The 25656-nt window shown below is 39.6% G+C and overlaps 2 protein-coding genes across 4 annotated transcripts in view; one reads left to right on the top strand and one right to left on the bottom strand.

Annotated features, from left to right (window-relative positions):
• Window positions 1-15659, top strand: part of LOC131885728 (inactive dipeptidyl peptidase 10-like) — a 54163-nt gene extending 38504 nt beyond the window's left edge. For 2 of the 3 annotated variants that reach the window (XM_059233864.1, XM_059233867.1), the window contains exons 2-15: window positions 1894-2107; window positions 2449-2543; window positions 2606-2680; window positions 5468-5520; window positions 6671-6936; window positions 8874-9049; window positions 9855-9961; window positions 11145-11271; window positions 11352-11584; window positions 11646-11810; window positions 11891-12178; window positions 12771-13126; window positions 14220-14431; window positions 15277-15659. In XM_059233864.1, coding sequence (XP_059089847.1) covers window positions 1894-2107; window positions 2449-2543; window positions 2606-2680; window positions 5468-5520; window positions 6671-6936; window positions 8874-9049; window positions 9855-9961; window positions 11145-11271; window positions 11352-11584; window positions 11646-11810; window positions 11891-12178; window positions 12771-13126; window positions 14220-14431; window positions 15277-15414 — 2505 coding nt within the window. In that variant the 3' untranslated portion in view covers window positions 15415-15659. Of the gene's footprint in view, window positions 1-931; window positions 1459-1893; window positions 2108-2448; window positions 2544-2605; window positions 2681-5467; window positions 5521-6670; window positions 6937-8873; window positions 9050-9854; window positions 9962-11144; window positions 11272-11351; window positions 11585-11645; window positions 11811-11890; window positions 12179-12770; window positions 13127-14219; window positions 14432-15276 lie in introns of those variants that run through there. The other variant, XM_059233866.1, reaches the window with a different exon arrangement.
• A 3580-nt stretch (window positions 15660-19239) lies between these two features.
• On the bottom strand, window positions 19240-25411 carry LOC131885743 (uncharacterized). Its single transcript, XM_059233885.1, has 2 exons — window positions 25195-25411; window positions 19240-19782 (listed from the first exon to the last, which is right to left on the bottom strand). The coding sequence occupies exons 1-2, from the start codon at window positions 25248-25250 to the stop codon at window positions 19431-19433; spliced, it is 408 nt and encodes a 135-aa protein (XP_059089868.1). The 5' UTR covers window positions 25251-25411; the 3' UTR covers window positions 19240-19430.
• Window positions 25412-25656: the final 245 nt, after the last annotated feature.

The following is a 25656-nucleotide window of genomic DNA, read 5'->3' on the forward strand; positions in this document are numbered from 1 at the left end:
GAATCCTTGCTTGGTTTATTTGTCCTCAATGTTACCTTAAACACAATTTTAAAGTTGTAGTTCAAAACCCGCTTTTTATGAACAGATGGAACCGAATGGATTGCTTAACAGAGGGCTGAACATTGTCACTTCAGTTCGAGCATGAGTTGAAAACTTCTCGGTCTAATGACAGTTATGATCATCATCTTTCAAAATGAAACAAATAGCAATTGTAGGTGTTCAGATTATTTGATGTTCCCCCAGGTACATTCCTATTTCATTCACAGAGAGCCAGCCAATTCTTGTAATAACGACGTCAAGGCTCATTTCTTCTTGTTCGAGGTTAGTGGTTTATTCTTGGTGTGAGGGCCAAAATCTCTGCAATGCTACTACGCCCTCCTTAATATTAAGTAACGACCCTTGTTTGGGAGTCCCTTTGGTTGGAGTTACCTTTGGTTGGTCTCCAAATTGGAGAAGACGTCAATTTATCACTGGGTACTCAAATAAATGTTTGCGAAATCCCAGCAATTCCAACGTGCTTGGCAATCCCTCTCTCCAGCACTGAACCAGTAGAACCAAGTGAGACCCATTTTAAATGGGACTTTTTTTTCGAAGGGTTTTTAGTGGAAATAAGTGCCATTTCCACTTTCCCTCCCTCAAGAACGTGCGTGCGTGTGTGAATACGTAGAGAATAAAAGGAGTGAGTGTACGTCGACCCAAGATCTCCGAACCAATCCACTTGTTAGTTGTGCTGTTGCTTTGGTTTTGCGTTATATCCAAGTCTCGTTCATTCCTCGTCTGCCTTTTACTTTCCCGAGGAAGGCGAGTGAATGAAACGATCCAGAGAAGGGACGAAGGCCAAAGACAGAGGGAAAGTCTACTCCGGTTCTCACCCAAACCCTCGGGATAAAGTATTCCCTCTCTTCCTCCTTTCCTTGCTCGGTCGAACTTTGGGGGGTCATAATTCGGATGAAAGCCTTGCAGTTCCGCGTGCACTTGGAGGCAAGAGATCCAAAAAAGGCGGGAAGGATTTCGTTTTTTCTCCGAGGTTCCCGTCTCGTTCCATGTTCACCCGCCGACTCTTGTCAGTATCAAAACAGAAGTCTGCTCAACCATAAGATATGTGGAAGTAATACCCACGGCCTTCCGTCGACCGCCTCGTGGCTGTCAGTGAAGTGGGGAAAGAGATTTTTTTCGTGTGTCAAGTTTCCATTGAGTCTTTGTGGTTTTGAGCTTCCTGGAACCCATGGATCGTGTGTGGATGGGATTGCCTTTTGTTCCATCCGACACCTTTGAACCTGAAGAAATTGCCCACAAGTGACAGGGTGGTCTTAGTGTGGCATTAACCTTATCAAGAATAACATGTCAGGAGCTGATCCCCAAGTTGCTGATGTGGCCGGACCAACCGTGGTCCACAAGGTCAAATCGAAGTTCGGATACACGGAAATGCACGCCACCGCTCCTGGGTTTGGGGAGAATGTAAGTGGTTTGGGGGCTTTCATTAGATATCACGAGTCCATTAGGATGTCGGTGGTTATCCTTCGGAACAAATCGATGAGACCGACCGACCTCGTTGAATCTCAGACGCACCTCAATGGAACATGCTTGGGAAACCTTTCTTTGTAACGAGGAACAAACCTTTTGTGCTTACTTGGTTGCTCCACTCGTTTTATGACTTGAAAGCGTTCATTCTTCAGCAGAATTGCGCGTGTGAGGGAATGAATGTGTGTTTTGTTAACAATAGCCTACTGCTACATGATCAATTTTGTTCCGCACTCTGGACGTGTTTGACACATAAATCAACGTCCGATTTCCTCATGGTTATCGGCCATAACTTTCCATTAGCTAGAAGTGCTGCAGGGTGGCCAGATTTGGTGCACGATGATTAAACGCATCAATTCTGATTCTCTTCAGGAGTTGGTGGCGGCCGAGGCCGATCAGAAGAACTGGAAAGGCATTACGATTGCCATTTTGATGATCCTATTAATCTTGGCTGGTGTCGGAGTGGCCGTTTTGATTCTCACTCCTCCGCCTGAGGACGACTCCTCCAAAGGGCGACCATTTGAAATTGAAGATATCATCGACCCTCAGTTTGTGCCAAGGACGTTCAATGGGTCCTGGATATCGGGTGAGTGTCACAATACCATCCATCATCAATGACAGGGTTTCTTGATTTAGAGTCACATGGTAAACAAGGCATTACTCTGAAAACTATGGGCTAATATTGTCATGCTTTGATTAATTCTATCAATTGACGAGTACAGACTACAATTCTCCTATAAAACTTTCCTTTTTTCTTCTTGATGTTTATGTGTAGGAAAATATTTTTAAAAAAAAAGTTTCAACTTGTTGCAATGAAACTAGCATTTCAGTACTTATTTAATTAAATGTGGTTCATTTTTATGTAATTGTTTGCTTGTGCTAAATGTCTTGACAATTGAGCTTTTTTCTATCCCATCAATTTTTCAGATTCAGAGATTGTCTTTCGCGATGCTCAAGATCACCTTTCCATTCTTTCCACTGTCGACTTCAAACCACGGGAAATTGTGATCAATACCGTTTTTGTAAGTTGGGAACTTTCTTATTGTTCCAAGGTAACTTGTGGTCAATTCGTTTTCTATTCCAGAGACGATTCAACGTTGCAAAGTATTCGTTATCCCCTAGCCAAAAGTACCTTCTGCTTACACATGATTTTCATAAGGTGAGAGACCCAAAATTGCTATTCACAAAAATGCGCAATCGAAATATGGATGCACATGACAGGATCCATTTCACAATCGAGCTCGATGGAACATCAACTTTTGACACATTTTCATTTCCGTTTATTGACGCTTTATCCTGAATTCCTGGAGGATAGTTCAAGTCGAAAGTGGCATGTTTGAACCTTTATGAAGAACCAATATTTGGTTGTCTTCGAAATTGACGCTGCTATCAAATTCTAGGATTATTTACTATTGTTAGTTTGTCAAAAAACTCATTAACAAAAATGTGTTAGATTTGCTCTCATCTATTCTTGTTCCACATGAAAATATATTCTTTAAAGAAGAAAAGATGTGTCTGGAATGGAAAGTTCTCCAATTTAGGCATATTTTTCTAAGACATGCAATACACATTCGACCATCAAATACGTCAACGGTTCTTTCAAATGAATCGAACATGTAAATAACTTGGTCTTGACATTTCTTGTATCTCAATGCGTACACGGATTTCTTTTCTGGTGGTTGACACATTCTCTTTTTTGATAGTCCCAAGGAAATTTAAGTGCAGATCTTTGATTTTCTATTATCATGTTTTTTTTCTTAGTCGCGTCAAGTTTAATGATTTGTATGTCAATCATACGTAATAATACAGCCAACAACTCCGTAAGCATGTCGTTTAAACGTCAATATTAGCTATGGCTTTGATTGGCCAATTAGCCTAATCATTAATCTCGAAAATCTTTTGACATAGTTAACTGGTCACAAGAACCATGGGTAGATAATCTTGTTATTTAGTATTGTTCTTTTCTATCAAATAAGAGAACTTTTGTTATATATGTTATCGAGTAACGCATAATTCACATACAGCAATCATCGATTTGGGCAAATCGTCCTTTTCAAATAAAATATTGACTAATCTTGCTTGTATTATCCTTTGTGGATAAAGCAGTTAGTTCCAACCAATCACCAATATTAATTACTTCGAAGATTAAAGGGTCACGTTTTGGACTCGGATGAAAAAGTGAGGGAAATGAGCCGAAATGGTCTCAATGTATAAAAAAAGCCGAATAACACCTGGGGCTTATATGTATATTCACTATGCACAATCGAATCAGAATCCGTGGTAAATGTTAAAAAAAGAGTTGTTGCAATTAAGTCCTCTAATGGAAGGAATAATGGCAGGCCGGGTTGTCGTGTTGTGTTGGGGACCAGTATTTTTTTGCATTTTGAATTAAGCCATTGACTGGGCATACAGAAAAGCTTTTTTTAGTAATACTGAATTTCAAACTGTACTTGGTATTACGGTCCTCGAAGTCACACATTGCTATCATAAAAAGATCATTGCACTTTGTTCATTGGAAGCTGCGAAGTTCGTTTCTGCTACAAATGAACAAAGAGTAAAAGTTCACATTCCAAATTTGACCCATGCAAGCTTAAAACCATCATTTAAACCCCGGCAACCCATGATAACAGGAAATTTAGTGAACATCATTTTTCACCGTAAGTATATCTGAATTCGCAAACACGCATTTCAAAAAAGTTATGTGGTTATATACATTTTCATCAAGCCTCATTTTCAACAATAAGAAAACAAAAACAGCCCATTACATAAATGGTTATTCTCTAGTTCGATCATGCTTGTCGTGCCTATCTGCCCTGTTTGCATTTCATCAACAAACCATCAAAACCAAGGCTCAAGATGTTACTTTACTATATATTTTGATGAAAACATGAAAAGGTGTTACACTGGTTGCAAAAAGGCATTGTGGGTAATTGTACGAGTAGCCCAAACAGTGCAAAAGCGGTAAAAAACATGATTTTGGCCGAATCCCCAATATTCCTATGCCTTGTTCCGTGAACATTTAGTGAGTTCACCAGAGAATATGGATGATTGAAATAAGAGACGAATGATGAGCACGAAACATGCCTTGTCATTTGTTGTGGATGGATCGTGATTGCACCAAACATATCTTGAGCTTTGATTATACTCTGACGACAGATTACCTTTCTTCGCTTTTGTATGTACAAGGTCTTTCGTCGCCCTAGATTTGTATTACTCAATGGCTGAAATACACTTTCCAAGCACACAACCTTCTTTCATGATATGTGCCGACATATTATTTCATAAAATGTTTGCTATCTCAAAGTATTGTAGCATTCTTTACAAGCTAGATTTCTTCATACTACAGAGAATGACGTCGAAATTAGCCTCATAGTCGTTGTTTGAAACAGCTTTTGACACATGACTTACCTCTTGAAAAAATCATCATTTCTTATAATCCTATAAAATTACCACCAAAAAATTATTGTGTTGGTACAATTTGTGACAAAAACCAATACATTGAAAAAGTCGAATGATATGGATTCATGGTTTGGAAAGGCAGTATTTTATGTATTTGCTTGTTGAAATATAGAAATTAGTACTTGTTCGTGCTTCAATTCTCTGTTAAATAGCATATCCCTAGAAGTGCGCATACAAAATTACGTCGAAAACCCCCAATCTTATCTAATGTTTCCGAAAGTGATTCGCAAAATAAATCCGTAGGTCTCCTCCAAATACGTTTTATTCCCAAACCTCCTCTAGAGGAAAAGCCGGGCAAATTTGCACACTTGAAATTTTCAAGGTTTAGTCGAGCCACAATCCAATTTGAATCCGATAAGAAATCCAGGAAATGCAAGATTGTACCAAGTGCAACCAACAAGTTTATTCTCGATGTTGCTTACTGAAAATTTTGCTCTCCACTTACTCGCCAGATCCTGTCTTTCTATCTATGTTGTCCTCATTTCAGCGATATCGATTTTCTTCATTTGCCCAATACACCGTGTACGAGATTGAATCCGGGTAAGTTTGAGCTCCTCACCATTGGACTTGTCTTCTTCTTCGTCCTCTTCCCCCTCCTTCTCTTCTTGGCTTTCCTCTCACTCATTCTATTGGGGTTGTTTGTCGTCTCATCTTTCATGCACAGAAAATTGTGTTGACTTCGAACCAACACCAACTGAACGGGCCTTTCCAAGGGCCTCGCATTTTTAAATGGAGGTTTTAAGTTTAAAATTCACTCCCTTGAGCTTACACGAGCAGCCATGGTGGTTACTTGGATAGTTGGAAGATTGATGGCTCAGCACTCTTGGCTCTCACGGGTTTGGAATGAGTAAAAAAAAAATCAAGGACCCCTCAACAAAGGCCATTGAAGCTCAATTTTGCCCATCAATCAGGCTCTCTTCAAACAAATGAAAAGATGCCTTGATTCTACTCAGATAGTAGGTTTGGTTCGCTATGAGAAATCTAAAAATAGTTACTAGTTTTAGCTCTGGTTTCTGAAATAGCCCATGAAGAAAGTGCACCTTCAAACTTTCTTCAAGGCCATTTTTAGGTTGGTTACGTAATAAATAAAATGATTTCTTTAGTTTCTTGGGCTTTCCTTGCTACAGGCTAATCTGGGGAGCATAAATCCTATTCACATGTTAACTCAGGGTTGCTTGACAAACTGTCGACATGCGAGGGGCGTGCCGTTTGTTAATGGTCCTTCATGTGTCTCTGCATGTTCCAACTTGAAACTAAAGTGGAACATGAGGGTGCCTGCACCATCATTATGGGAACTGGAAAGGAATTCTAAAAAAACTACTAAGCCTTGGGATGGTCAATTTGAAACAGTGGTGTTGGCTGGTTGTTGGACAAGAAGTGGTCTCGGTTTTTTTCGGTCCATGGAACATCACCAACAATAGAGATCAATGTGGGACCACAATGGAGCACGAGAGATAGAAAGCAGACCATGTCATTTTGGCGAGGATAAAAAAGCTACAAAACCAAAGTGCAATTGTTCAAGTCCCTTCGAAGTACTTTGGACCCTCATGGGAACATGGTGAAAAAGAAATCCTAGTTGAGCCAAGGTTGTCCGTTTCTTTTTCGATGGCACTGCTTTTGCTTTCATCCGTTCCATCACGGCATTTCGTAGATTTGGTTCAATTGATCTAAACGAATCCTACATTTTTAGACTGACCTGGCCTGTGTCTACGAAGAATGATGATTCGTCAATTCGTTCCAACCAGAATGGCTTATTCCAGCTGCAATATGCCAGATGGATGCCGTCCCGAGAAGACTCGTCCAATGGAAACGACGCTCTCGTTTTTGTGGAGAACTACACCGTGTTCTACATTCCCGACGTGTCACAGACATCCAAAAGGATTTTTCCGGTCAGTTCCATTGAAGACGTAATCCCTGAGGTGGTGATTCATGGTATTCCTGATTGGATTTATGAAGGTAAGGGTTCGATCTCGAGATAATCGAATGGGACGTCAGTAAAAGATTGCCCTTTCGATGCTGCACATTCTTCGTTCCAAATGTTAAATTTATCTGACAGGAAGTACTTTACCTGTACAGCTGTAATAGGGCATTGGACCTACAGAAAAGGTATCATTGGGTCAAAATGAAGCACCGCTCGCCGAAGGATTCAAGCCGGAAATGAGCTAAAAACGGGACTTTTTAACAAATTAGTTTCTCACTGTTTTAGAAAACCCTGAATTAAAGCCTTCCAAAGCAAAAATATGTCCTCAAGACGTTTGAAGGACAATTATGGGAGCATTGATCTTATGAATAACTATGTATCCTGCAACCAATGTCGGCGTGAAACTGTTGATTAACAACCTTATTTTTTTGTTCAGATTAATGGATCTTTACTTTTATTTTGAGTCAATATGTATACCGTTCAGTGGCTGAACAAATCTGCAAATGCTGCTATTATAATAAAGTTAAGCATTAACGCATTGGAAAGAGCATTGGGAACAGACATAGCGAGGTGGATAACGCTGTTTCCTGGCCTGCAAAGAGGGATCCAGTTCAATTCTCCTCCCCGACCTTTCTTTAAAAACCATTTAGACGCCTGCCACACCCACAGACGGAGAGCCAATCTGATATATAACCTCAACACTGTATATTGGAATTTGAAATTAGTTCATATGATGGCTTGCAAAATTCAACCATCCGACTTTAGCACCCATCAAACCAAAAATGGCCTTTTTGGTAAAAAAAAAAGACGGCAAATTTAGGATTGCGGTACGTACCTATATTGTATATCAACTTTTTAGATATTTTTGCTTCATTTAATTCCATTGCCAAGTAGCCTTCGTCCGACTTCAATGTCCTTTGACTGCTGCCAAATTCAGAAACCAGACAGATTCTTCAATTGGCAATCTCGTTTGAGACTAAAGTTTCAGAGATTTTCTCCCGAAAAAAAGTCATTCATGTTTTATCGAGCTCTCTTTGAATAAGGCTGAGTAGATCAGATCCTATTCAAATGTTCCCTTAGCCTGCTTATATTATAGGAATTGGAGAAAATTCGGCTTAGCTCACCGAATTTGTGGAATCTCCCACATGAATATGCTCACATAAAATAACGCAAATATGGTCGTATTTCTTCATTGCTTTGTATTAGAATCATGGCTTATACTTTTTTTTCTGGACAGCCAGAATGCAAATCTGTCGGTAGATGAAGATTTACTACTGGATAAATGTATTTTGCCTCCAAAATTGCCTGCAACTATTTTCTCGTTGTTGACACGCCAAACAATGGAAAGTCAGATTCAAGATTCCATCTCTTGAAAAATTCCCCTGGAGCTCAATAATGTTAACAATAGCAACAACGATGCAAGATGCAATACATTGAACTGTCTGAATGCCAACGAGATTCTAACCCGATCCTATTAAGTGAAAGAGCACTTAAGCAACTCCCAAACCTAGGTTATGTGTTTCTTCTTCCTATCATCAGATTTCCCAGTCTTTTCAGTTCCAGTTGTCTTGATTAGTTGGGAAGGTTCAGTCTGCGTCAAAAAGGCCACATTAGACAACTTCATGAAGTTGGGCCTAGAATACATTCAAAGTTGGATGGACTTGACACCTCGAACTTGGACCAATTTTTGGACCACCCGAGAGCCAAAAGTAACGCACTCTTGGCTGTCAGCCACTGGAAAGTTTGTCTTTCAATTAATAATCTGGAACACTGCGGTTCTTGTGTAGAAGCGGACCTCATAGCTTGTGCAGCTTGATCTTTTGTTGGCAAAAACGGGTTGCTAAAAACTTTCCTGTCCTTCCTTGAATTTCCTGGAGGAAAAGTGTGTTATTTCAAGAAGATCCTTTTAAGACATGGCCCCGATAAGTTTTCTTGCAATTCTTTGAATAACTTTCCCAAAATTTGTTTTTAGAGGACATCCTGAAGGCAGACAACGCTTTGTGGCCCTCTCCCAATGGACAGAAGCTGGTTTATGTGACATTTAATGACTCCAAAGTCGAAGAGGTCCGTTGGAACATCTATGGAAACGATGCGAGTGCTCGCGGAAACAACCCTTATCCTCACGTTGGCAAGATGAGATATCCCAAGGTACAAATATGCCCAGTGCATGCATTAATTGTTAGACTTTGACGTGGGAACAAACTTTCTTCCCTTGAGACGGTTTACAGCTGTACCTTCACAAATTTGAGATGGTCTCTGGAAATGTGCAAAGACTCGCGCATGTTTAAGATCTAGAAAAGGATTTCCTTTGAGTCGATCTTCAAAGGAACATTTCGTGGCCACTGTCACAAGTACATCGTGAATAATAAGAAGTGAAAATTCATTCGGACACATGTCAATTATTTCGAAAGATATGTCATAGTATTAAGTGTTTTTTTAACATGTTTATACGTTTATAGACCAAAAAAAGTGCTCTTTAAGCATTTCCGTGAAAAAAAGTCTCATATTGCCATACTATTCCTTTGTGTTTAAATGATGTTGCGGCTGATCAAGTGAATTGTTTTCAAACAAGATCAGATTTTCCAACAACACGGAAAATTTGCATGTTATCATATTTTATGGCTTGATGGCTGCAGTAACGTAATTCACCCACAAATCTTCGCAAGAAATGAGAAGTTAGCAAAAAAGACCAAAAGTTGGATGAAGGTCTCGTTTGGCACCAAGAAGGATGAGGTGTTCCACTTGAAGAGCTCCCTAACTATCCTTGAATTATCCGTTATTCTGATGAAAACAGCCTCATAAATTTAGATTATGCCAAACACACCATTCCAACTATTAATGTGACCAACACCAGAAGGAACACCTCCGAATGAGCCGCACATTTTCCATACCTCTGAAGTTTAGATTTCATGGCCAAACTCTAATCTATCCTTGGCTTCATTTTGCCTTTCAGGCTGGAACAACAAATCCCAGTATCAAAGTTTGGATGGTGAATTTCGAGTCCCTGGAGAACTTGGAACAACGTGAACTATACCCACCCAAAGCGACTTTTGCATACGAGTAAGAGAAGTTTTTTTGCTTCTAAATATATTTCGAAAAAATACTCGTCTTCTGGTACCTCGGTCATAACATAGTGAGGAACATGGAACATAAAACGACTGGCAATCTTTTTGAACTCCCAGGAACTTGGATCCTATTTGGTATCTACTGAATTAAAAAAAACACCTGGGAGAAGAGGCTGGAAACGACAAATCAGCTAGATTGGAATACTTTGAGCGCAAGCACTTGTCGAACTTCAGTGTTCCTCTCCTAAAGGATGTTGGATGATGATGATGAGGAACTGGGAATCCCATACGTTAAAATAAATTCTCCCCGCCTTGTACATATTGGCTCGCCTCCTTTTTTAAACTTGAAAAGAAGGAGAGCGAGCTCTGAAAGGAACGTTCGTTACTTTATCTTCCTCCTTCATGTATCTCTTCTTGAGTTAAAAAATTGCTTTTGAACCAAAGGCTCGAGATTCAGCAAATTCTTCAACGACGCGAACCTCAGTAAAGAATGCTGGCTCATTAATCCGTAAAGGCTCCAATGCATTCCTCCATGCTTGAGATGCAATCACTCCAAGAAATGCACAGGCAACTTTTCAAAGGCCGTTCGCTCATTGGCACAAAGTCCCCCATCTAGTTCTGTTTCCATCTTTGGTCCGGGTCATCATAAAACACATTTCCAAGATAATGGATGATCAGATCTCAACGCTGCATGAGTAAGAAAAGATGATGGAGGGAAAAGGCACAATTCCTACGTCCCATCTTCACCTTCGGGAGGTGTTGAGCCTTGCCGAAAATGGCCTTCATTTTGGATGGAGCGAAAAAAAGAACTCATCGTCATCACCATCATCATCATCATCATCATCATTTGAGGCCTTATTCGGAAAGCAATGGGGATTCCGCATCAGTTTTCGTCCTGGAAACTTGATCCTCCCTGAATACGTAAAGTGAAAACTATTCGGTTTCCAGTTGAGGCAAATTTGAATTGATGGCGCCTTTGAACGATATCTCTTTGCCATGTTTCGGTCTTGATGACAGACGAGGCCTTGGAGAAATGGTTTCTTACTGTTTTGTCTAAAACTTGGGCTGTCTCGTCAGTCTAATTCCTTTTAGGGTCCACGAGCACTTTCAATGGATCAAAGATAAAGACTGGAGAATTTCCACTGGATTTAGTACCAAATCATCGATCTTTGTTCCAGGGACTATTACCTCACAGCTGTAAGTTGGATGGCTAATTCGAATGGTTTGGCATTGGTTTGGATGAACCGGGCGCAGAATGTCACCATTGTATCCCAGTGTCAGTTCCCATCTTGGAAATGTGTCGAGGTAATGAATTCTAAGTCATGTTCCATGATGACAGGTTCCAAACTAACTTCTTCCTTCTCGACGCCATGGTTCTTCTCCAGGTTTACCGCGAAGATGTTCAAACTCAAGCTTGGTCCACCTTGCATGATCCACCCATTTTCTCGTCCAATGGAGGTTCATTCGTTCTCAAGGCACCAATTCGTGATGGAGATTCGGGTCATTTCCAACAAGTGGTTCTGATTCAATTGAAGCCCAAACGGTTGACTCATCCATTGACTATTGGTCATAACGAGGTGAAGAAGATCTTGTCGTGGGACGAAGAACGAGAAGTCATGTAAGAGCACTGATATTCAAGGACAAATTGTAGCCCAGATTCAAAAGAAAATTTGTTCCAGTTACTTCTTGGCTGTTCCAAAAGCTCACCCGTCTCAGCGCCATCTGTTTGCTGTAAGCAGCAATTGGGAGGAGAGTCCCTTTTCGCCTGAATGCCTTACGTGTAATCTATCAAGAAAGGCCTTGGGGAGAGATTGCAGAGTCCATGATGCAGTAATGAGTCCCAGGTGAGGATTAGATCATCAAGAGAGCACTCACTTAGGATATTGCACTCAACCTTATGCAACGGTATTTAACTCTGTTTCAGCAACACTCATTTTATCCTGAATTGCTTGGGTCCAGATGTTCCCGGGGTTTACTTGATTCCAATCGAGTCAGATTTGGACAACCAAACTTTGAGCTTTGGCTCGAATATCACTCTTTTAGACAACAACTCTCAGTTGATTGACCTTATGAGCACCATGGCGTATCCCAAAATTGAAATGCTCGATATTCCCAATGGAAAAGAGGACGGTGGGGTGCTGAAAGCTAAAATGTACCTTCCCTTGGAACTTGATCCGGAGCTGTTGATTCAATATCCACTGGTTCTTCATGTGTAAGTATGATTGGAACAAGATAATCTTTAGATACTTCTTCATTCAAAATGACAAGGGCAGTCATTGATGCTTGCTATTTGGACAAGAAAGAGCTAAATGATATAAATGAACTGAAAGCCACACATTCACGAAAGAGGCATGCATCAATCAAGCAAGGAACAGTCACTTCATTTTAGAACGTTGTTTGTTGAACACAATGTGAACCGGTTATCAAATATTTTTTTAACTAAAATTCGTCATGCCAAATCAGTGGCAAGTGAATGACGAAAGCTTTTAGGATTCCTTTCAACTAAGACAAAGCAATGGAGAATTCTTCATTCGACACATTTGTCTTGTTAGCTGTTGCTAAAATTTCAAGGCACACGGACCAAAGCAGGGATCTTGACTCTTTTTTGGCAATCGTGCCCGTAACAGGAATCGATTCTCAAAAAAAAACTTGGCATCCAGAGGTTCCATTTGATCTCAAATAAAACAACCAAAGTACAAAGAAAAAGGATCTCTTGGAATCTGCAACATTCTGAAGACTAGTACTCTCCTTTTGAAAAGCACGATTCATCCCTCACATGAAAAAATGCTGCTGTTTTCTTCCAGGTACTCTGGTCCAGGTTCTCAATTAGTGACTGACGATTGGAAGATTGATTTCAACGTGTTTGTGGCCACGAAATTGAAGTACGTCGTCCTTGAGGTCGATGGGAGTGGATCTTCCGGGCGAGGAGAGGCTCTTCTCTCTAAAGTCAAGCATGCCTTGGGTCAGAATGAGGTGCACGATCAGATCCATGCACTAAGACATGTCATCAATAATTACACGTTCATCGATGGGAACCGTGTGGGCGTGACGGGCGTCAGCTACGGGGGCTATATGGCGGGTATGTTGCTTAGTCATCCCGAGGCAGATTTCATCAATTGCGGCGTGTCCGTCTCTCCCGTGGTGGATTGGAGGCTCTATGGTAAGATGGGTCATCGATGGTCTTTCATGTCCCTTTTTTATCAATACGCATTATTGCTATTCACGGACTTCTAGAGATGTGGATTGCGAACGGAAGCCAAAATTTCGTATCGCCTAAACCGTACATCTTATTCCAAATAAGCACTTCATACGACCACAAGATATTGTTAAACAGATGGCCTAGGGCAAATTTCAGCCCAAACCTATGCTTAGGGAACTCAGGGGGCATGGTTTAAGTTATGTAGTAAACACTAGATAAAATTCGAATTTTCAACCTGCTCTTGGTCAGCTACAAACTAATAGAAACTCAGCTGATAAAATTATGACCTACCTTTTAATTGAATAGAACTACGTTTCTTATTTTACTACTTTTATTCGAAAAGTGGCTCTGAGTTGCTATAGCGGGAAGCTCGTCCTCAGTCCATATTTCTACAAGTCCGTGTGGTTTTCTAGATTTACATAGTACATGACTGCTAGAGTCTCAAATTGAATAATTATAGGGTAATGTAGAAGGATTTTTTTGTTGCTACATTTGCAATGAACTAATATCATTAGTTGATTTTGGACCATGCCTGTTCCGGGCAAAATATGAGATCGGCAATGGTTTTGAGAAAGATTATTAGTGATTGGCAATTGAATGGAAAATAAACAATCGACGACTTCATGACTCAAAAAGACATTGGTGGTGTTTTTTATGGTGATGGGATGAACGAACTTCACTTTGAAAGCCTTTGAAAAGGCTGTTGATTATTGGCATTTGTGTTGGTATTGATGCCTCGAAGAACTGTTTGCCATTCAACATTACAATGCAAAACCAATTTGGGCCGTAAACGTCACGAAAATACTTGCAAATACAGTACCACTTGATTGCTCTTTGTCATCATGATTGACAATCATCTTTGAATGAAATAGTTGGCCATTAGTAAAGCTCATAAAAGAACTCAAAACCACTAGATTAAGGGCAACCATTCTTTTAAATATGAGTACCCACTTAATTAATTACTTCAATGATGCTATTTTCCAAGTCGGCTGCAATATTTTTGGGTTATTCGTCAACTACATAATAACACTTGTGCCCTCTATTTTACTTCCAGAATCTTCATACTCGGAACGATACATGGGCTTTCCCTCTCCAACTGGCAATTTTAAAGGATATGAAGAAGGTAGTCTATTAAACCGCATCAAAGCTATCCAAGGTAAACATTTCTTCTTGGCCCATGGAATGGCTGATCGCAACGTCCACTTTCAACACAGTATGATTCTGGCCAAGAAACTAGTTGAGTCGAACATTCCCTTCGAGCAGCAAGTAAGTAAGACGAATACACGCCATGTTTTCTTTGCAGTGCCACGCAACCTTTGTTGAATTTTTTTGCTCCCAAAAAAAGGTCTGTTAGGAAAGGAGGCATCCCCAGTTAAAGTCACACTTATCTGAATGAGATGTCACCTCAACCCTATATTTTAGGGCTAGTCATATTTACTATCTGTTATTCCTTGATGGAATCGATAGTATATCAATATGAAGTTATAGCCTCTTCGATTAGTTCTTTTTTGGATAACGTTCCGAGTGTCAGGTAAATTTCCGCAACGAGAAGGAAAAAAATGTTTTCTCAGAGAGAGCAAGAACAATAAAAGTGGGCTCTGCAGCAAACAAAAAGGTAAAAAGTTTGAGCAATATTACGTTAGATGTCGGTTTTTTTCCCCCGTTTCTGATGTTATTATCGTGCAACAATTGAAAAGCAACTTAGTTTTGTCCATGAACGCCAATGGTTGTCCTTCATGTAAAATATTTATTTTTCACAAAGAAATGTAAACAATTCCGATTTTATTGGGGAAAATGGGTTCAGTTTTTCACAAAAACCATCGAACTTTTGAAGGTTTGCCAAGACAACACGATCTTTTTCTACTGTCAATCACTGTAATCTCTGTTTATTGGAAGGAAAAAATATTTCGCGTCTCATTTTGGTCTTAACATCTTGAGCTGGGATCTTCAGGTTTTTGGGCCACGAGCAAATAAAGTGAACCTCAAAATAAGTTGCTTGTTCATAAAGGCTCCCGATTGACGTACGTAGATGGCCTTCCCGTCACTCCCACCTTCTGTTTGGACTTGGATTTCCCGTCTGAAGCTCGTGTTTGGCCTTCTTGATTTTTCAGGTATACCCGGATGAAGGTCATTTTCTGGAAGGCGCCAAACTGCATTTGTACTCGAGTGTATCGCAATTTTTACAAGAGAAGTGCTTCTACGTTCCACCCACGACTGATGAAGAAGACAAGGTTGAGCTCATTGTATGAAAACAAGTGTCCTGAAATGGCCTTTTTGCAAAATGAAGGCTGGAATGGACCCCACCTGCTGATCTCAATTCTTAGGGCAAACAAAGTGCATTACCGTGTCCTGGAAGTTGAACAACAATGAGGAGAGGTCATAAACAAGGAACAGTATTCTATTTTCTAAATGTGACAATAGTAACAACCAAGACCACTCTGTTGTTATCTATACATAGGTACAATCATACCAATAAAGATATTCCTCGATCTAATTTGCTTTCCCTCAATTCTTGCTAATATATTTGCAGATATTGTACAGACTCAACGGACTGTCCAAACAATATTCTACATGTTAAGAAGATATCGCTATTTTTGCTTCTATTTTGACTTTTAAAGAGAGCAATAGAAGGAGAAAAAATCCAAGAGGAGAAGGGAAAGGGAAATGAGATCCAAGGTTTTCCGATTTGCTGATGGACAATGGTATTCGATAAGCGCGTCATTCATTCATTCATTCCTTGATCCTCTCTTGTTTCTTGTCTCTGCTGAGAAGCTTCGTTTGGGAGTTTGTTTCACTGGTAAAAATGGGCATGAACTTCCAATCAAACTCTTCAACATTCGTCAAGTGTATTCAAAATATTCAGTCTTTTCCCATTTATTTACCAAACATTCGGGTTTTGCATTTCCAGTCACCAATGCCAAAGATTTGGCTTTCTTATTGTCATTCCGTATTAGTAGAGGTTATAAATTTGTCACAATGCAGTCAAAAGCGTCTGTTGCCACAAGCATTAAATGGAACATAATGTTCCAGAAGTGCATTACAGTGCTCAATGGTGGTTCCATGAAAAGAATGTTTGGTATCTTAGTCGACAGTAGAAAGGCTGAGTAAGAAGGGGCAACGCCGGAAGAAGCCGAATTAGATCAGTCAACATCCTTGTAAAGGGAATCCTCCTCTCTCTTGGGGGTTTCATTATAAGGATCAACGGGAGATGACTTCATCAATAATGAAAATATGGGCCTTGGATCATGAACCATGGACTGAATGCAACCAAGAGAATATGGTCTCATATTGACATCAATTAGGACGGAAACTTGAACTCATTCGAGCGCAAGGTTTTTAACAAGGCCAATATCAAACACTGTCAGAGATTCTTGGGGGAAAGATTGACATTTGCGAGATCTAAATTGATGGCGAATGATGATGATGATGATGTACTGTCATTTTTCTTATTTTCAAAACAAAATGGAGACATCTTCTTCCTGGTCTCTGCTCTTTTCCCAGTATTTTATCTCATGAGTTAACTCATTTTCAATCCCATAGGGGACAGTATTCATACACACCTCGATGTCTTGCTGATCCCTGAATGCCGGATCTATAGATCTCTGATCAAACCATCACATCGGACCTTTTCTCTTTTCCATACTAGCTTGATTTCCCCCTTTAGTACCTGAAATAAACGGCAATCCAAAAGGAAAAAATCGACAAACTTAATGAGAACCTTTCGCACTCAACGGCGGGTTTATATCATCCTATGGATATTAAAGACCACTTACCATATTTGAAAAGGTCAAGATCATTGATAATCATAAAAATGTTCTAAGAAGGTCAATAAAATGAAAAAAGCCATTGCCTATTAGTTCAAAAAGTGCGTTAGACATAGCTTCGGACTTCTAGGAATATGGACTGTCAACAAGCTTCCCGACAAATCGGTCAGCTCTTGGTAATAGCAACTTTTAAAGTAACAAAATAAGAAACGTAGATCTCGTCAATTAAAGGTAGGTCATTTTTATATCATTTACTTGTAGAATAGCTCTTTTCGAAGTTATGTTGCCAAAAGCTTACTTAAAAGTATATAGCTGACCAAGAGTAGGACGAAAATTCGAATTTTATGTATTGTTTACTACATTACATACATTGACCTTGTCTCCTGAGTTCCCGGCTTGAGCTCAAATTTGGCCAAGTTCATCTTTTCAAGAAGATCTTGTGGTCGTATGAAATGCTTATTTGGATTAAAATGAATGGTTTAGGATAAACATCTAAACATTTCATCTGAAATTGTGGCTTAAGCATAGCTATCTACTATTGGTCTATCAAGCCTGATTTTTCTTTCGCTCCTTTTTTCTTTGAATGTACGAAACATTTTGCAAGTTACAATTTAGAGGACACTTTCCAAGACCGAGCTCCTTCTATCACATCACATTAGAGAAGCCAACATGCTAGTCTACTGTTTCTGCCTGTCATTCATGAAATATATATTTCGTCCTCATGGCCGGCATATGGCTTCATATTGAATTGCAACCTATTACAAATGTTGCGTCAAATGTTAAAAAACAACCATTCGTCGTAGTGGAAAATCAGAACTTCAGGTAAGTGAGTGTTTTTCACTTTGACGAACCCTCACAGCCCTCTGACATGCCGTCTAATTTTACTTCAATGCCCACTTGTAAACAACTATTGACACGCTAGGGAGTCCCTTTTCATGTTTGTACGGAATGAATTAGTAAATTAGCGTCGTCTTCTCGTCTCTCCTTTTTCAAGGGTCTAAAAGACAGAATTACAACGAATTTCCAGCAGAAGAAAAATAAAACATCCAATGGGTGGTTTACTTGTACCATCCCCCGCCCCCCCAACCGTGGCTTTCTAATGTGTCCCATAAATTAAGGATCTGCACCAGGTGCTTTATAAGTTTGCGGGCTGTGGACCAATAAATCCCTATTCACCATGGCAGTCCTAAACTGCCAGTTGGCTTTCCAATCTTTGAGCCTGGAATGCCGCAGATAGGCAGATGGCCATCAATGTTTTGCAGATACAGCAGGTCAAAAAAAAAACGTTCCCGATAGTTTTTGTTGTTGTTAACGCCTCTCTAAATAAGGGTGAGGCTCTTGGGAGCTTGTGGAAGTCTGGCCACGTTTACCTTTTCTACTTGGGTTTCCCTTGGAATTGTTTCTAGACCCAATGTGTTTCTTGAAATGGTTTTGTAAAGCCAGCCTTTTGAATGTGTGACATCTTGAGAAATTAATGATCACATTGGGGATATTAAGAACTGATTCGGAAATGAAAGCATTCGAGCGATGCCAATTCTTTTTATCTCATCCTAACCTCTTGCTTTATTTCGTATCTGAGGAGGGTAGTAGACGTAAAACATAAGTGCAAAGCACAAAAGAAAATGTTAGTTTGCGTGGGAACCAAAGGTATTTCGTGTCTGATAACACCTTGGTCTTTTTTGGAACAGAGAAGGAATTTTGAAATGTTTGCTTTTCCACGCATCATATCGGTTTACCTCTGATACATTTGACCTTCCTAGAAAACTACTGACCGTTGGAACAAGAACATAAGAGCTCTCTTGAACCCTTCCTTGGGACCACATACTGGAAATGGACGGCAATTGAATTTGTCCTAAGAAATTACTTAAGTTGTCAACTGTCAAAGGCTTCGAATAGTTCAGTCAAGGCTTCTTTTCCAATCTCAGGGAAGCCTCTTGTCGTAAATCGTTGAGATTACAAAGGGGAACAAAGGTTTGACCTTTATTCAGAGCCAGCCAAAACGAATGAGAAAACTCGCAAATTCAAAGAAGCGGTTAACGGCTATACCTATAGTTCTATAGTTAAGATAAGGCATATGATTTGGAATTCTACGCTTGAAAGGCTCGCTTACCTTGAAGTTCGTTCTGAATTCCAGATTCCTTTTCCCTTGTAGATCTGTTCACATTGAGAAGTGAAGCGTGTGCGTATTGCAATCTATCTGCTTGCTGTTCTGTTTGCTTTCAAATTTTAAGCAAGTGGAAAGAGGAGGACACGAAAAGTTCTCACGAATCCGTTTATCTCGAGGGAAAGATTGAGTGGAAACTTGGGAAGTCGAGTCACGTCTTAAAACGTAAAACTTTTGAGAATTTATTGGCAGAATACTGATGAAAATAACGATTCGTCGGTTACTTTAGTATACACTACAGAAGGTCAACCATTATCAGGGATGAATCCATCAAAGATTCGAAGGTCGTCGATCTTGTGAAACTACGAGGAATATTCGTCTAACAATAACGAGTTGGTTAAAATGCGAATCGTGAGGCAATAAAGGCCAAATGGTTGTCATCTTGGCCATTTGGTTTAGAGGGCACGCATCCACGAAGCTGCCGGTTCCACACTTTCCCTGAGGAGCATTTGAATCCTAGAGATTTGACACGTTTGGTCTTGAAAAAGGCTTGGATGGCGTTTTGCTCCGAGTCTGGATCCAGGCCTTGGGCTGCAATGGCATCTGGACCTTGAATGGGTGGAAGAAGGAGGAAATCTTCGACTTCCAGATCACCCTTGGAATTGGCCAGGGGGGAACTGCCGCGTTTGTGCCATGGTCGTATAAGTTCCAAGTCATAAAAAGGCCAGCTTTCGTCGTCCAGTGGAGCTCTGGAACAAGAAGAGTTTTAAACATTGTATACCTAATTTTGGATGGAATGTGCCAATAGTGGAAATCCTCCTCCAAAAAATATGAAAATTGATGAATCAATAAGGATAGGTGCATAAAGCTTTTTAAAGTAGTAAACCAATATGTAGCCTTCAAATGGGTTCTGCAAAAAGATGTCACTTCTCGAACGAGGACTATAGTTTGGAAACTGAATAAAATAATAAAAAATGAATAGAACTTAATTCAACTGTTCCCACAATACTTTTCCACAAACAATATTCTCAAAGAAAACTAAACATGCGCTGCGAGGAGGGTCAAAGCAAAATTTTGCTATTGCTTTTGAAAGTCAAAATTTGGTTCAACCTTTTACTGGAACGCATAAAAGAAGCACAAGAACCTAAAAATTGGGGACCATTACAGAAATTATTGCTCAAAAGGGCAATGGTGACAATATTTGATTAGAATCTGGAACTGAAAATAGCCCCGCCCCTGTCCCCCACCTGATTTTGATCCGAGGTTTCTTTGTCAATTATGAAGAATAGGTTCATGTTAGCAATGCAATCATGATAATTGATATGAGCAAGTATCAACTTGCATATGATGGTAGACATGTTTGCCTAAGACATGAAAGGCACTGATTGGTGTATTCTTGTAAAATGAAATCTTAGAACTTAGTCAGAAAATGCTGTTGAAGGGATGTGTTGTTTTAAAAAAGTTACACGTTTTCAGCGAGGGGTTTAATAAAGGTCATGAAAACATTAAATCAAAAGCACTCAAAGGCGATTTATGTTGTCAAGGAACACAAGGATAGCATTATTCGCGGCAAGTGTGTGTGTCAATCCAATTTAGGCTCGTTTATTTGTATCTAAGGAACTGTTGAATTCGGGCAAACAAATAATCATATTTCTAATTTGGCACGTTTTTCCGCTGAAAGGGCCAGCTTTCGACGTTCAGCGGAGCTCTGGAACAAGGAGAGTTTTAAACATTTTATACCTAATTTGGGATTGAATGTGCCAATAGTGGAAGTCTCCCTCCAAAAAATATGAAAATTGATAAATCAATAGGGATAGGTGCATGAAGCCTATATCCACGTTTTCGTCAAATGACGCGTCGATGAGTAAGAAATATCTGAAGTGATTCCGTTTCGTTTGAAAGCTCTGGAACCATTCATCGCGGCCATTGAGACTTAACACCAGTGGAGTTCTATAACCGAACATGGTTTTCTTCATGAGAGTGTTAACGTGTTTGACAAGGGGAAAGTTTTTTTAAGCACTGTGTCAAAAATATCATAGAAATTAAAATTTAGACTTTGTCAGCTCAGGTCCTTTTTTTCTCGTGATTTGTTGAAATGTGACTTTTACAATCACAGTATTTTTGGTGATGTCATGTAGTGCATTTTTTGGACTGAAGCTTATGGTTAATTTCGTATGATCCTCCATTTCCATTGCTACTAGAAATGAGCTCCACTGCGTCAATTTGCTTCTTCATTGCCCAAAGTCAATTTTTGATTGTTGCCTCAGCTCGACCAAATTTTTGGAGCTTAGGAGCGAATTCGCTTCAAATTTGAAAGCAAGTACGATCTGATACTGCTTTTGAGCATGACCTTGCTATAACAGTATTGGGAACGGTAGATAGACCCCTTTTGCGGGCAAAGTAGTTTTAATCAGATCTAGAGTTTTCCGGAACTTAATTTTTTGCACTCCACAATTTCTCTTGATCAAGTCTCTCAGTAAAAATATGACTGCAGCTATTTTACATATCCTGGCCAAAACACAGTTAAGCCATAAATAACGAAAGGGTTGTGGAGTGCTTGAAAGAAATATCGATGTAAAAAGCATTTCAATTTTCTACAGCTAGGATGAATGGAGAAATGTATGAGATGGAAGAAATGATTCCATATCAATTTTAAGGGCCTTTTCAGGTGTGTTGGATGTCAATGAGATGTAATGTCCGTTATTAGCATTGATAGAGTCCTGATTTGACACTAAAATATTGAAACCAAGTCTGTTAGGCAATTTGGAAACACATGCATTCAACAAGCCCCCTATCAATGACAGATTTGGCCTTTTTCCTTTCAACTTTTAAAACTTTTACTAGCTTTGTGGCCCTTTTTAGGGGATAGGTTAATCGGCAAACCCCCAATTTTGTTCAAAGGGGTCTTCAAACACACAAATCACTTTTCTTTCTCAACATTAGGAAGTATCTTTCTAAAGTACGAGGGTCAATGTTGCATAATACTGTTCAGTTGCGAAGATAGAGCAAGTGGGCGATAGACCAAAAATATTTCCTCAAACCCTTCGAGTGGCATCTTGTAATTCATCATTCAATGTAAAAAGATTGTCTTCGGTGGGCAAGGCTATTTTAAAAAAAGTGAACTTTCATATCTGGAACACTCTCACCACCATCTCCCAAATTCTTTTCTATTTTATGTCCTTGTTTTGCATGTGTATTTTGATCAAAGTTGAAAGATTGACTCATATCAATCAATGACAAAACCCTAAATACATTGGAATTGCTTGCTATTGCATATATTAACACTGCCCTCAATAAGAATAATCATAAATGCACTTCACAAATGAATTTTAGGTCAAGTGTTGTTTTCAAAAAACAATGCAATCAGCAAGATTCGCCGTCCGCAGTAAGAGTAAAAGATAGAAATAATTCACTACATCCAATGGCGTACTTCTTTTCAATCTGTTCTGAATATTTTCGAAGATCGAGAGAGTGGTAGGGGAGTAGAACAAGGACCTGCAACTGCCCCATGTATCAGGATGCGAATGATTTGTAAACATCTGGCTTCCAACTTCCTCAGATATCTCAAAGCTTTTGTCTGAGACCTTGAATTCTTTAAGGAACTCCGGGTCAGCACCAAAAAGACCAAGTAAATGGTGCCCATAGAGGTCGTTTATCGACTTAGTCATTGCAATATGATGATTAATGTTGTCAAACTTATGCAAATAAGATTTATTTGCATCCTGGACCCTTCTTTGCATCTTTTTGTTTCATGGACCTTTTTTCCATTTGCATCTTTGGCCGGTTTTCATATATTTTTATGCATTTTAGGCTTCTTGTGGCTGATTTTGTGTGGGCCGAAATAATATGTTTTCACTCTTTTAATGAGAAATTGGCCCCCCTGACGCATGTCTGCACCTGCCAATTCAGGGTGAGGCCTACCATCTCTTCCTTAGAACACATATGATCCTACAACACACTGGAAATATTGAATGAGCTATTTCATTAAACAAAATCCTACAAATAGCAACCTGTTAAGCACTTTCAAAGAATGGCATTGGCTGAAGTAGATTTCCTCAAGCATAAAAACTGGTGATTTTCGGAAAAGACTTGAATCTTCCTGTCCATACAGTAGTGATCCTAGTGCCTATTTCTGACACCCTGGCACCAGCAATCGAAATTTGAAGTGCCCGTACTTGCTTTTGATTACTTGGGGGACAGGCGGACAAGTCAAAGCTGTTTTATTAACAACTCCTGTGATTGTTATGGAAGTTTCGTATTGGATTACCGTTCAGATGCTGATCCAATGGAATCTGGGCTTACTGTTAAAACAATGTATGCGTCCAGCTTAACATACTTCTTAAAAGAAGTTAATGCACCATAACAATATAAAGCCACGTTGAACTTGAATTGCATCCTTATGTGCATCATGGACTTGATTTTTGCATCTTTATCTGCATCGTAGTTTTCTTTTTATGCATAATTTTGAGAATCTTAATGACCATAGCCAAAAACAAGAACGGGTGAATGAGTCTGTCTACCTTGGCTTGAAATTCTCATGGCAGCTCTCGTTCTCCGCATACTCGAAAATGATGATGACGAAGGACCGAACAACGATTAGATTCCTTTTTCCAAGTGGGATTTGAAGAGGTTGCCACCATAGATGGCCCTTCGGATGTTCCACTATTTCATACAAACAAAATTTGACTACAGTCTACCTATTTGGTCGAGTAGGTCTTTGTCGATCTCTGCATATGATGGATTTGATCCCACTCTTAGAAAGTATCTTAAAAATATGCGAGTTTACCATAACGAAGCAATAAGGCCGTCACTCACTTCCTAACGGGTACTAGAACTCTGGGTAGTTGAAGACCGTAATCCCAAACCATTTGGGATCGTTTGCAAAACTTTGGACACCTTATGTGAACGATGTCCTTTGAAGGTCGATGCAGACTTGCTTTTATCGGCTTTGCCATCAAGCCACAGGCACAAGCAAAACTGGTTGTTTTCTTTAGATGGTATCACTGGTCTTTCTTCACCAAAATTGTCCATAACATTTGACATCTTGAAGACCTTCGATTTCATTACCCTTTTCCAAAAAGCGATAATCTATCAAACTAGACACCATTAACAATTCATTGGTCTTTCGACATCTTTTCAGCTAAGACCGAATTAAATCATTTAATCAACCTTTTGGCGCTCTGTTCAGCTTTAGGCGATTCACTTTGGCTTCAAGTGACGAACCCTGATTACATTACCAATGCAAACTCAATCCAACTAAAAATAGATCAATCAATCTCATCCATGAAAGGAAATACCCGATTTAAGAAGAATTAAGAAAGCGTTATCAATTCAATCAACAATTTCACCTAATGTTTGGAACCAGCAAACATGAATGAATTTAAACCTTCTTCTTTTCAGTAAAGCGGCCATGGGTATTTGAAGCCGATAACACCCACATATATGATAATGAGGAGGCTTTTTTCCCCATGGATATGACATGAATTGCTTGGTTTTTCTTATCTGGTTTTTATAGGTAGGAAACACGTCATCAACTAATCGAAGCTCGGCCAATGCCAATCATTTTCGGACCATCAGGCTCATACATTAGGAATATCAAATACCCTTTCTGTAATGCTAAGTGGATATCTTAAACCTTAATCATGCAAGTAAGCATCCTCGTTTCAGGTCAATTGTTCAATATTATATACCAAGTATGATTTGCAGCCTTGTCATTATTAACGGAAGTATTAATGAAATTGCCTAGATCTAGAATTTTGAGCGAAGTTCGTCAATTTGGCAAAATTATTGATCAAATTAAGTACTACTTTGGAAGGATAAGAACAATTCGGGGGGTACATATGTTTTGCCATCGTTCAAAATCCATATCTTCTGTAGCGTCTGTAGATTAACCGCTTAAGTTTACCCCCCCCCCTCCAAAAAAAACAACAACAACATCCGTGGGGGACAAGTTGATGTGGAGCGTTTTACGTCGTTTCAAGTTCATGCATAAAAAAGGGTCAAAACAAACCAATATTAGAATGATAAAGAAAAACGTACGACAGAATTAAGGCCACGAGACCATTTAAAGGACAATTTCACCCTCAGAACCTTTCAATAATCAGCCATTTTTCCTCAATGTGAGATTCACTGACGTACAAAACAACCACTCAATTACTCACCCAAAAGTATTGCTGAGTAGGAGGCAAGTCCAAATCAGAGAGATTGATACTCTCATGTTCTTCAGTGTGACAACGCTTTCAAACTAAAGCAAAGGCCGGCCGTCCTTCAGCTCCTTCTCCCTTCTCCCCTCCTTCCTTTTTTCCTTCCCTCACCATCCTTTCAAAGCGACGAGTGAAGCGGTAGGGTAAGAGAATCGTATTTTGTCTGGTCTCGTCAGATCCTCTCCAATGAAATGTAAGTGGTATATGAATGGATGGATGGAATAAGTCACGGACCGAAGTGCACCAAGTTTAGTTCAAAGTCTCACGAACAGCGCTCAAATAGTCGTAATATGGGACTAATATCTTGTGGCTGCAAGAAGCGCCAGTCACGAACTTTTGAGTCCTGGATGACACGCTCGTGAAATTGACGTTATGGTTGCGATACGTATGGAGGTAATAAAAGGAGGGGATGAGCCCTCT

The sequence above is a fragment of the Tigriopus californicus genome, chromosome 8 (genome assembly GCF_007210705.1).
Source record: "Tigriopus californicus strain San Diego chromosome 8, Tcal_SD_v2.1, whole genome shotgun sequence".
Taxonomy (NCBI): domain Eukaryota; kingdom Metazoa; phylum Arthropoda; class Copepoda; order Harpacticoida; family Harpacticidae; genus Tigriopus; species Tigriopus californicus.

Bases quoted from the DNA above. Each gene is read 5' to 3' on its own strand.
- LOC131885743 (XM_059233885.1), bottom strand. From the start codon at position 25,250: ATGAGAGTATCAATCTCTCTGATTTGGACTTGCCTCCTACTCAGCAAT. The intron at 19,783-25,194 runs GTGAGTAATTGA...TTCTTGTTCCAG, and splicing joins CTACTCAGCAATACTTTTGG to AGCTCCACTGGACGACGAAA.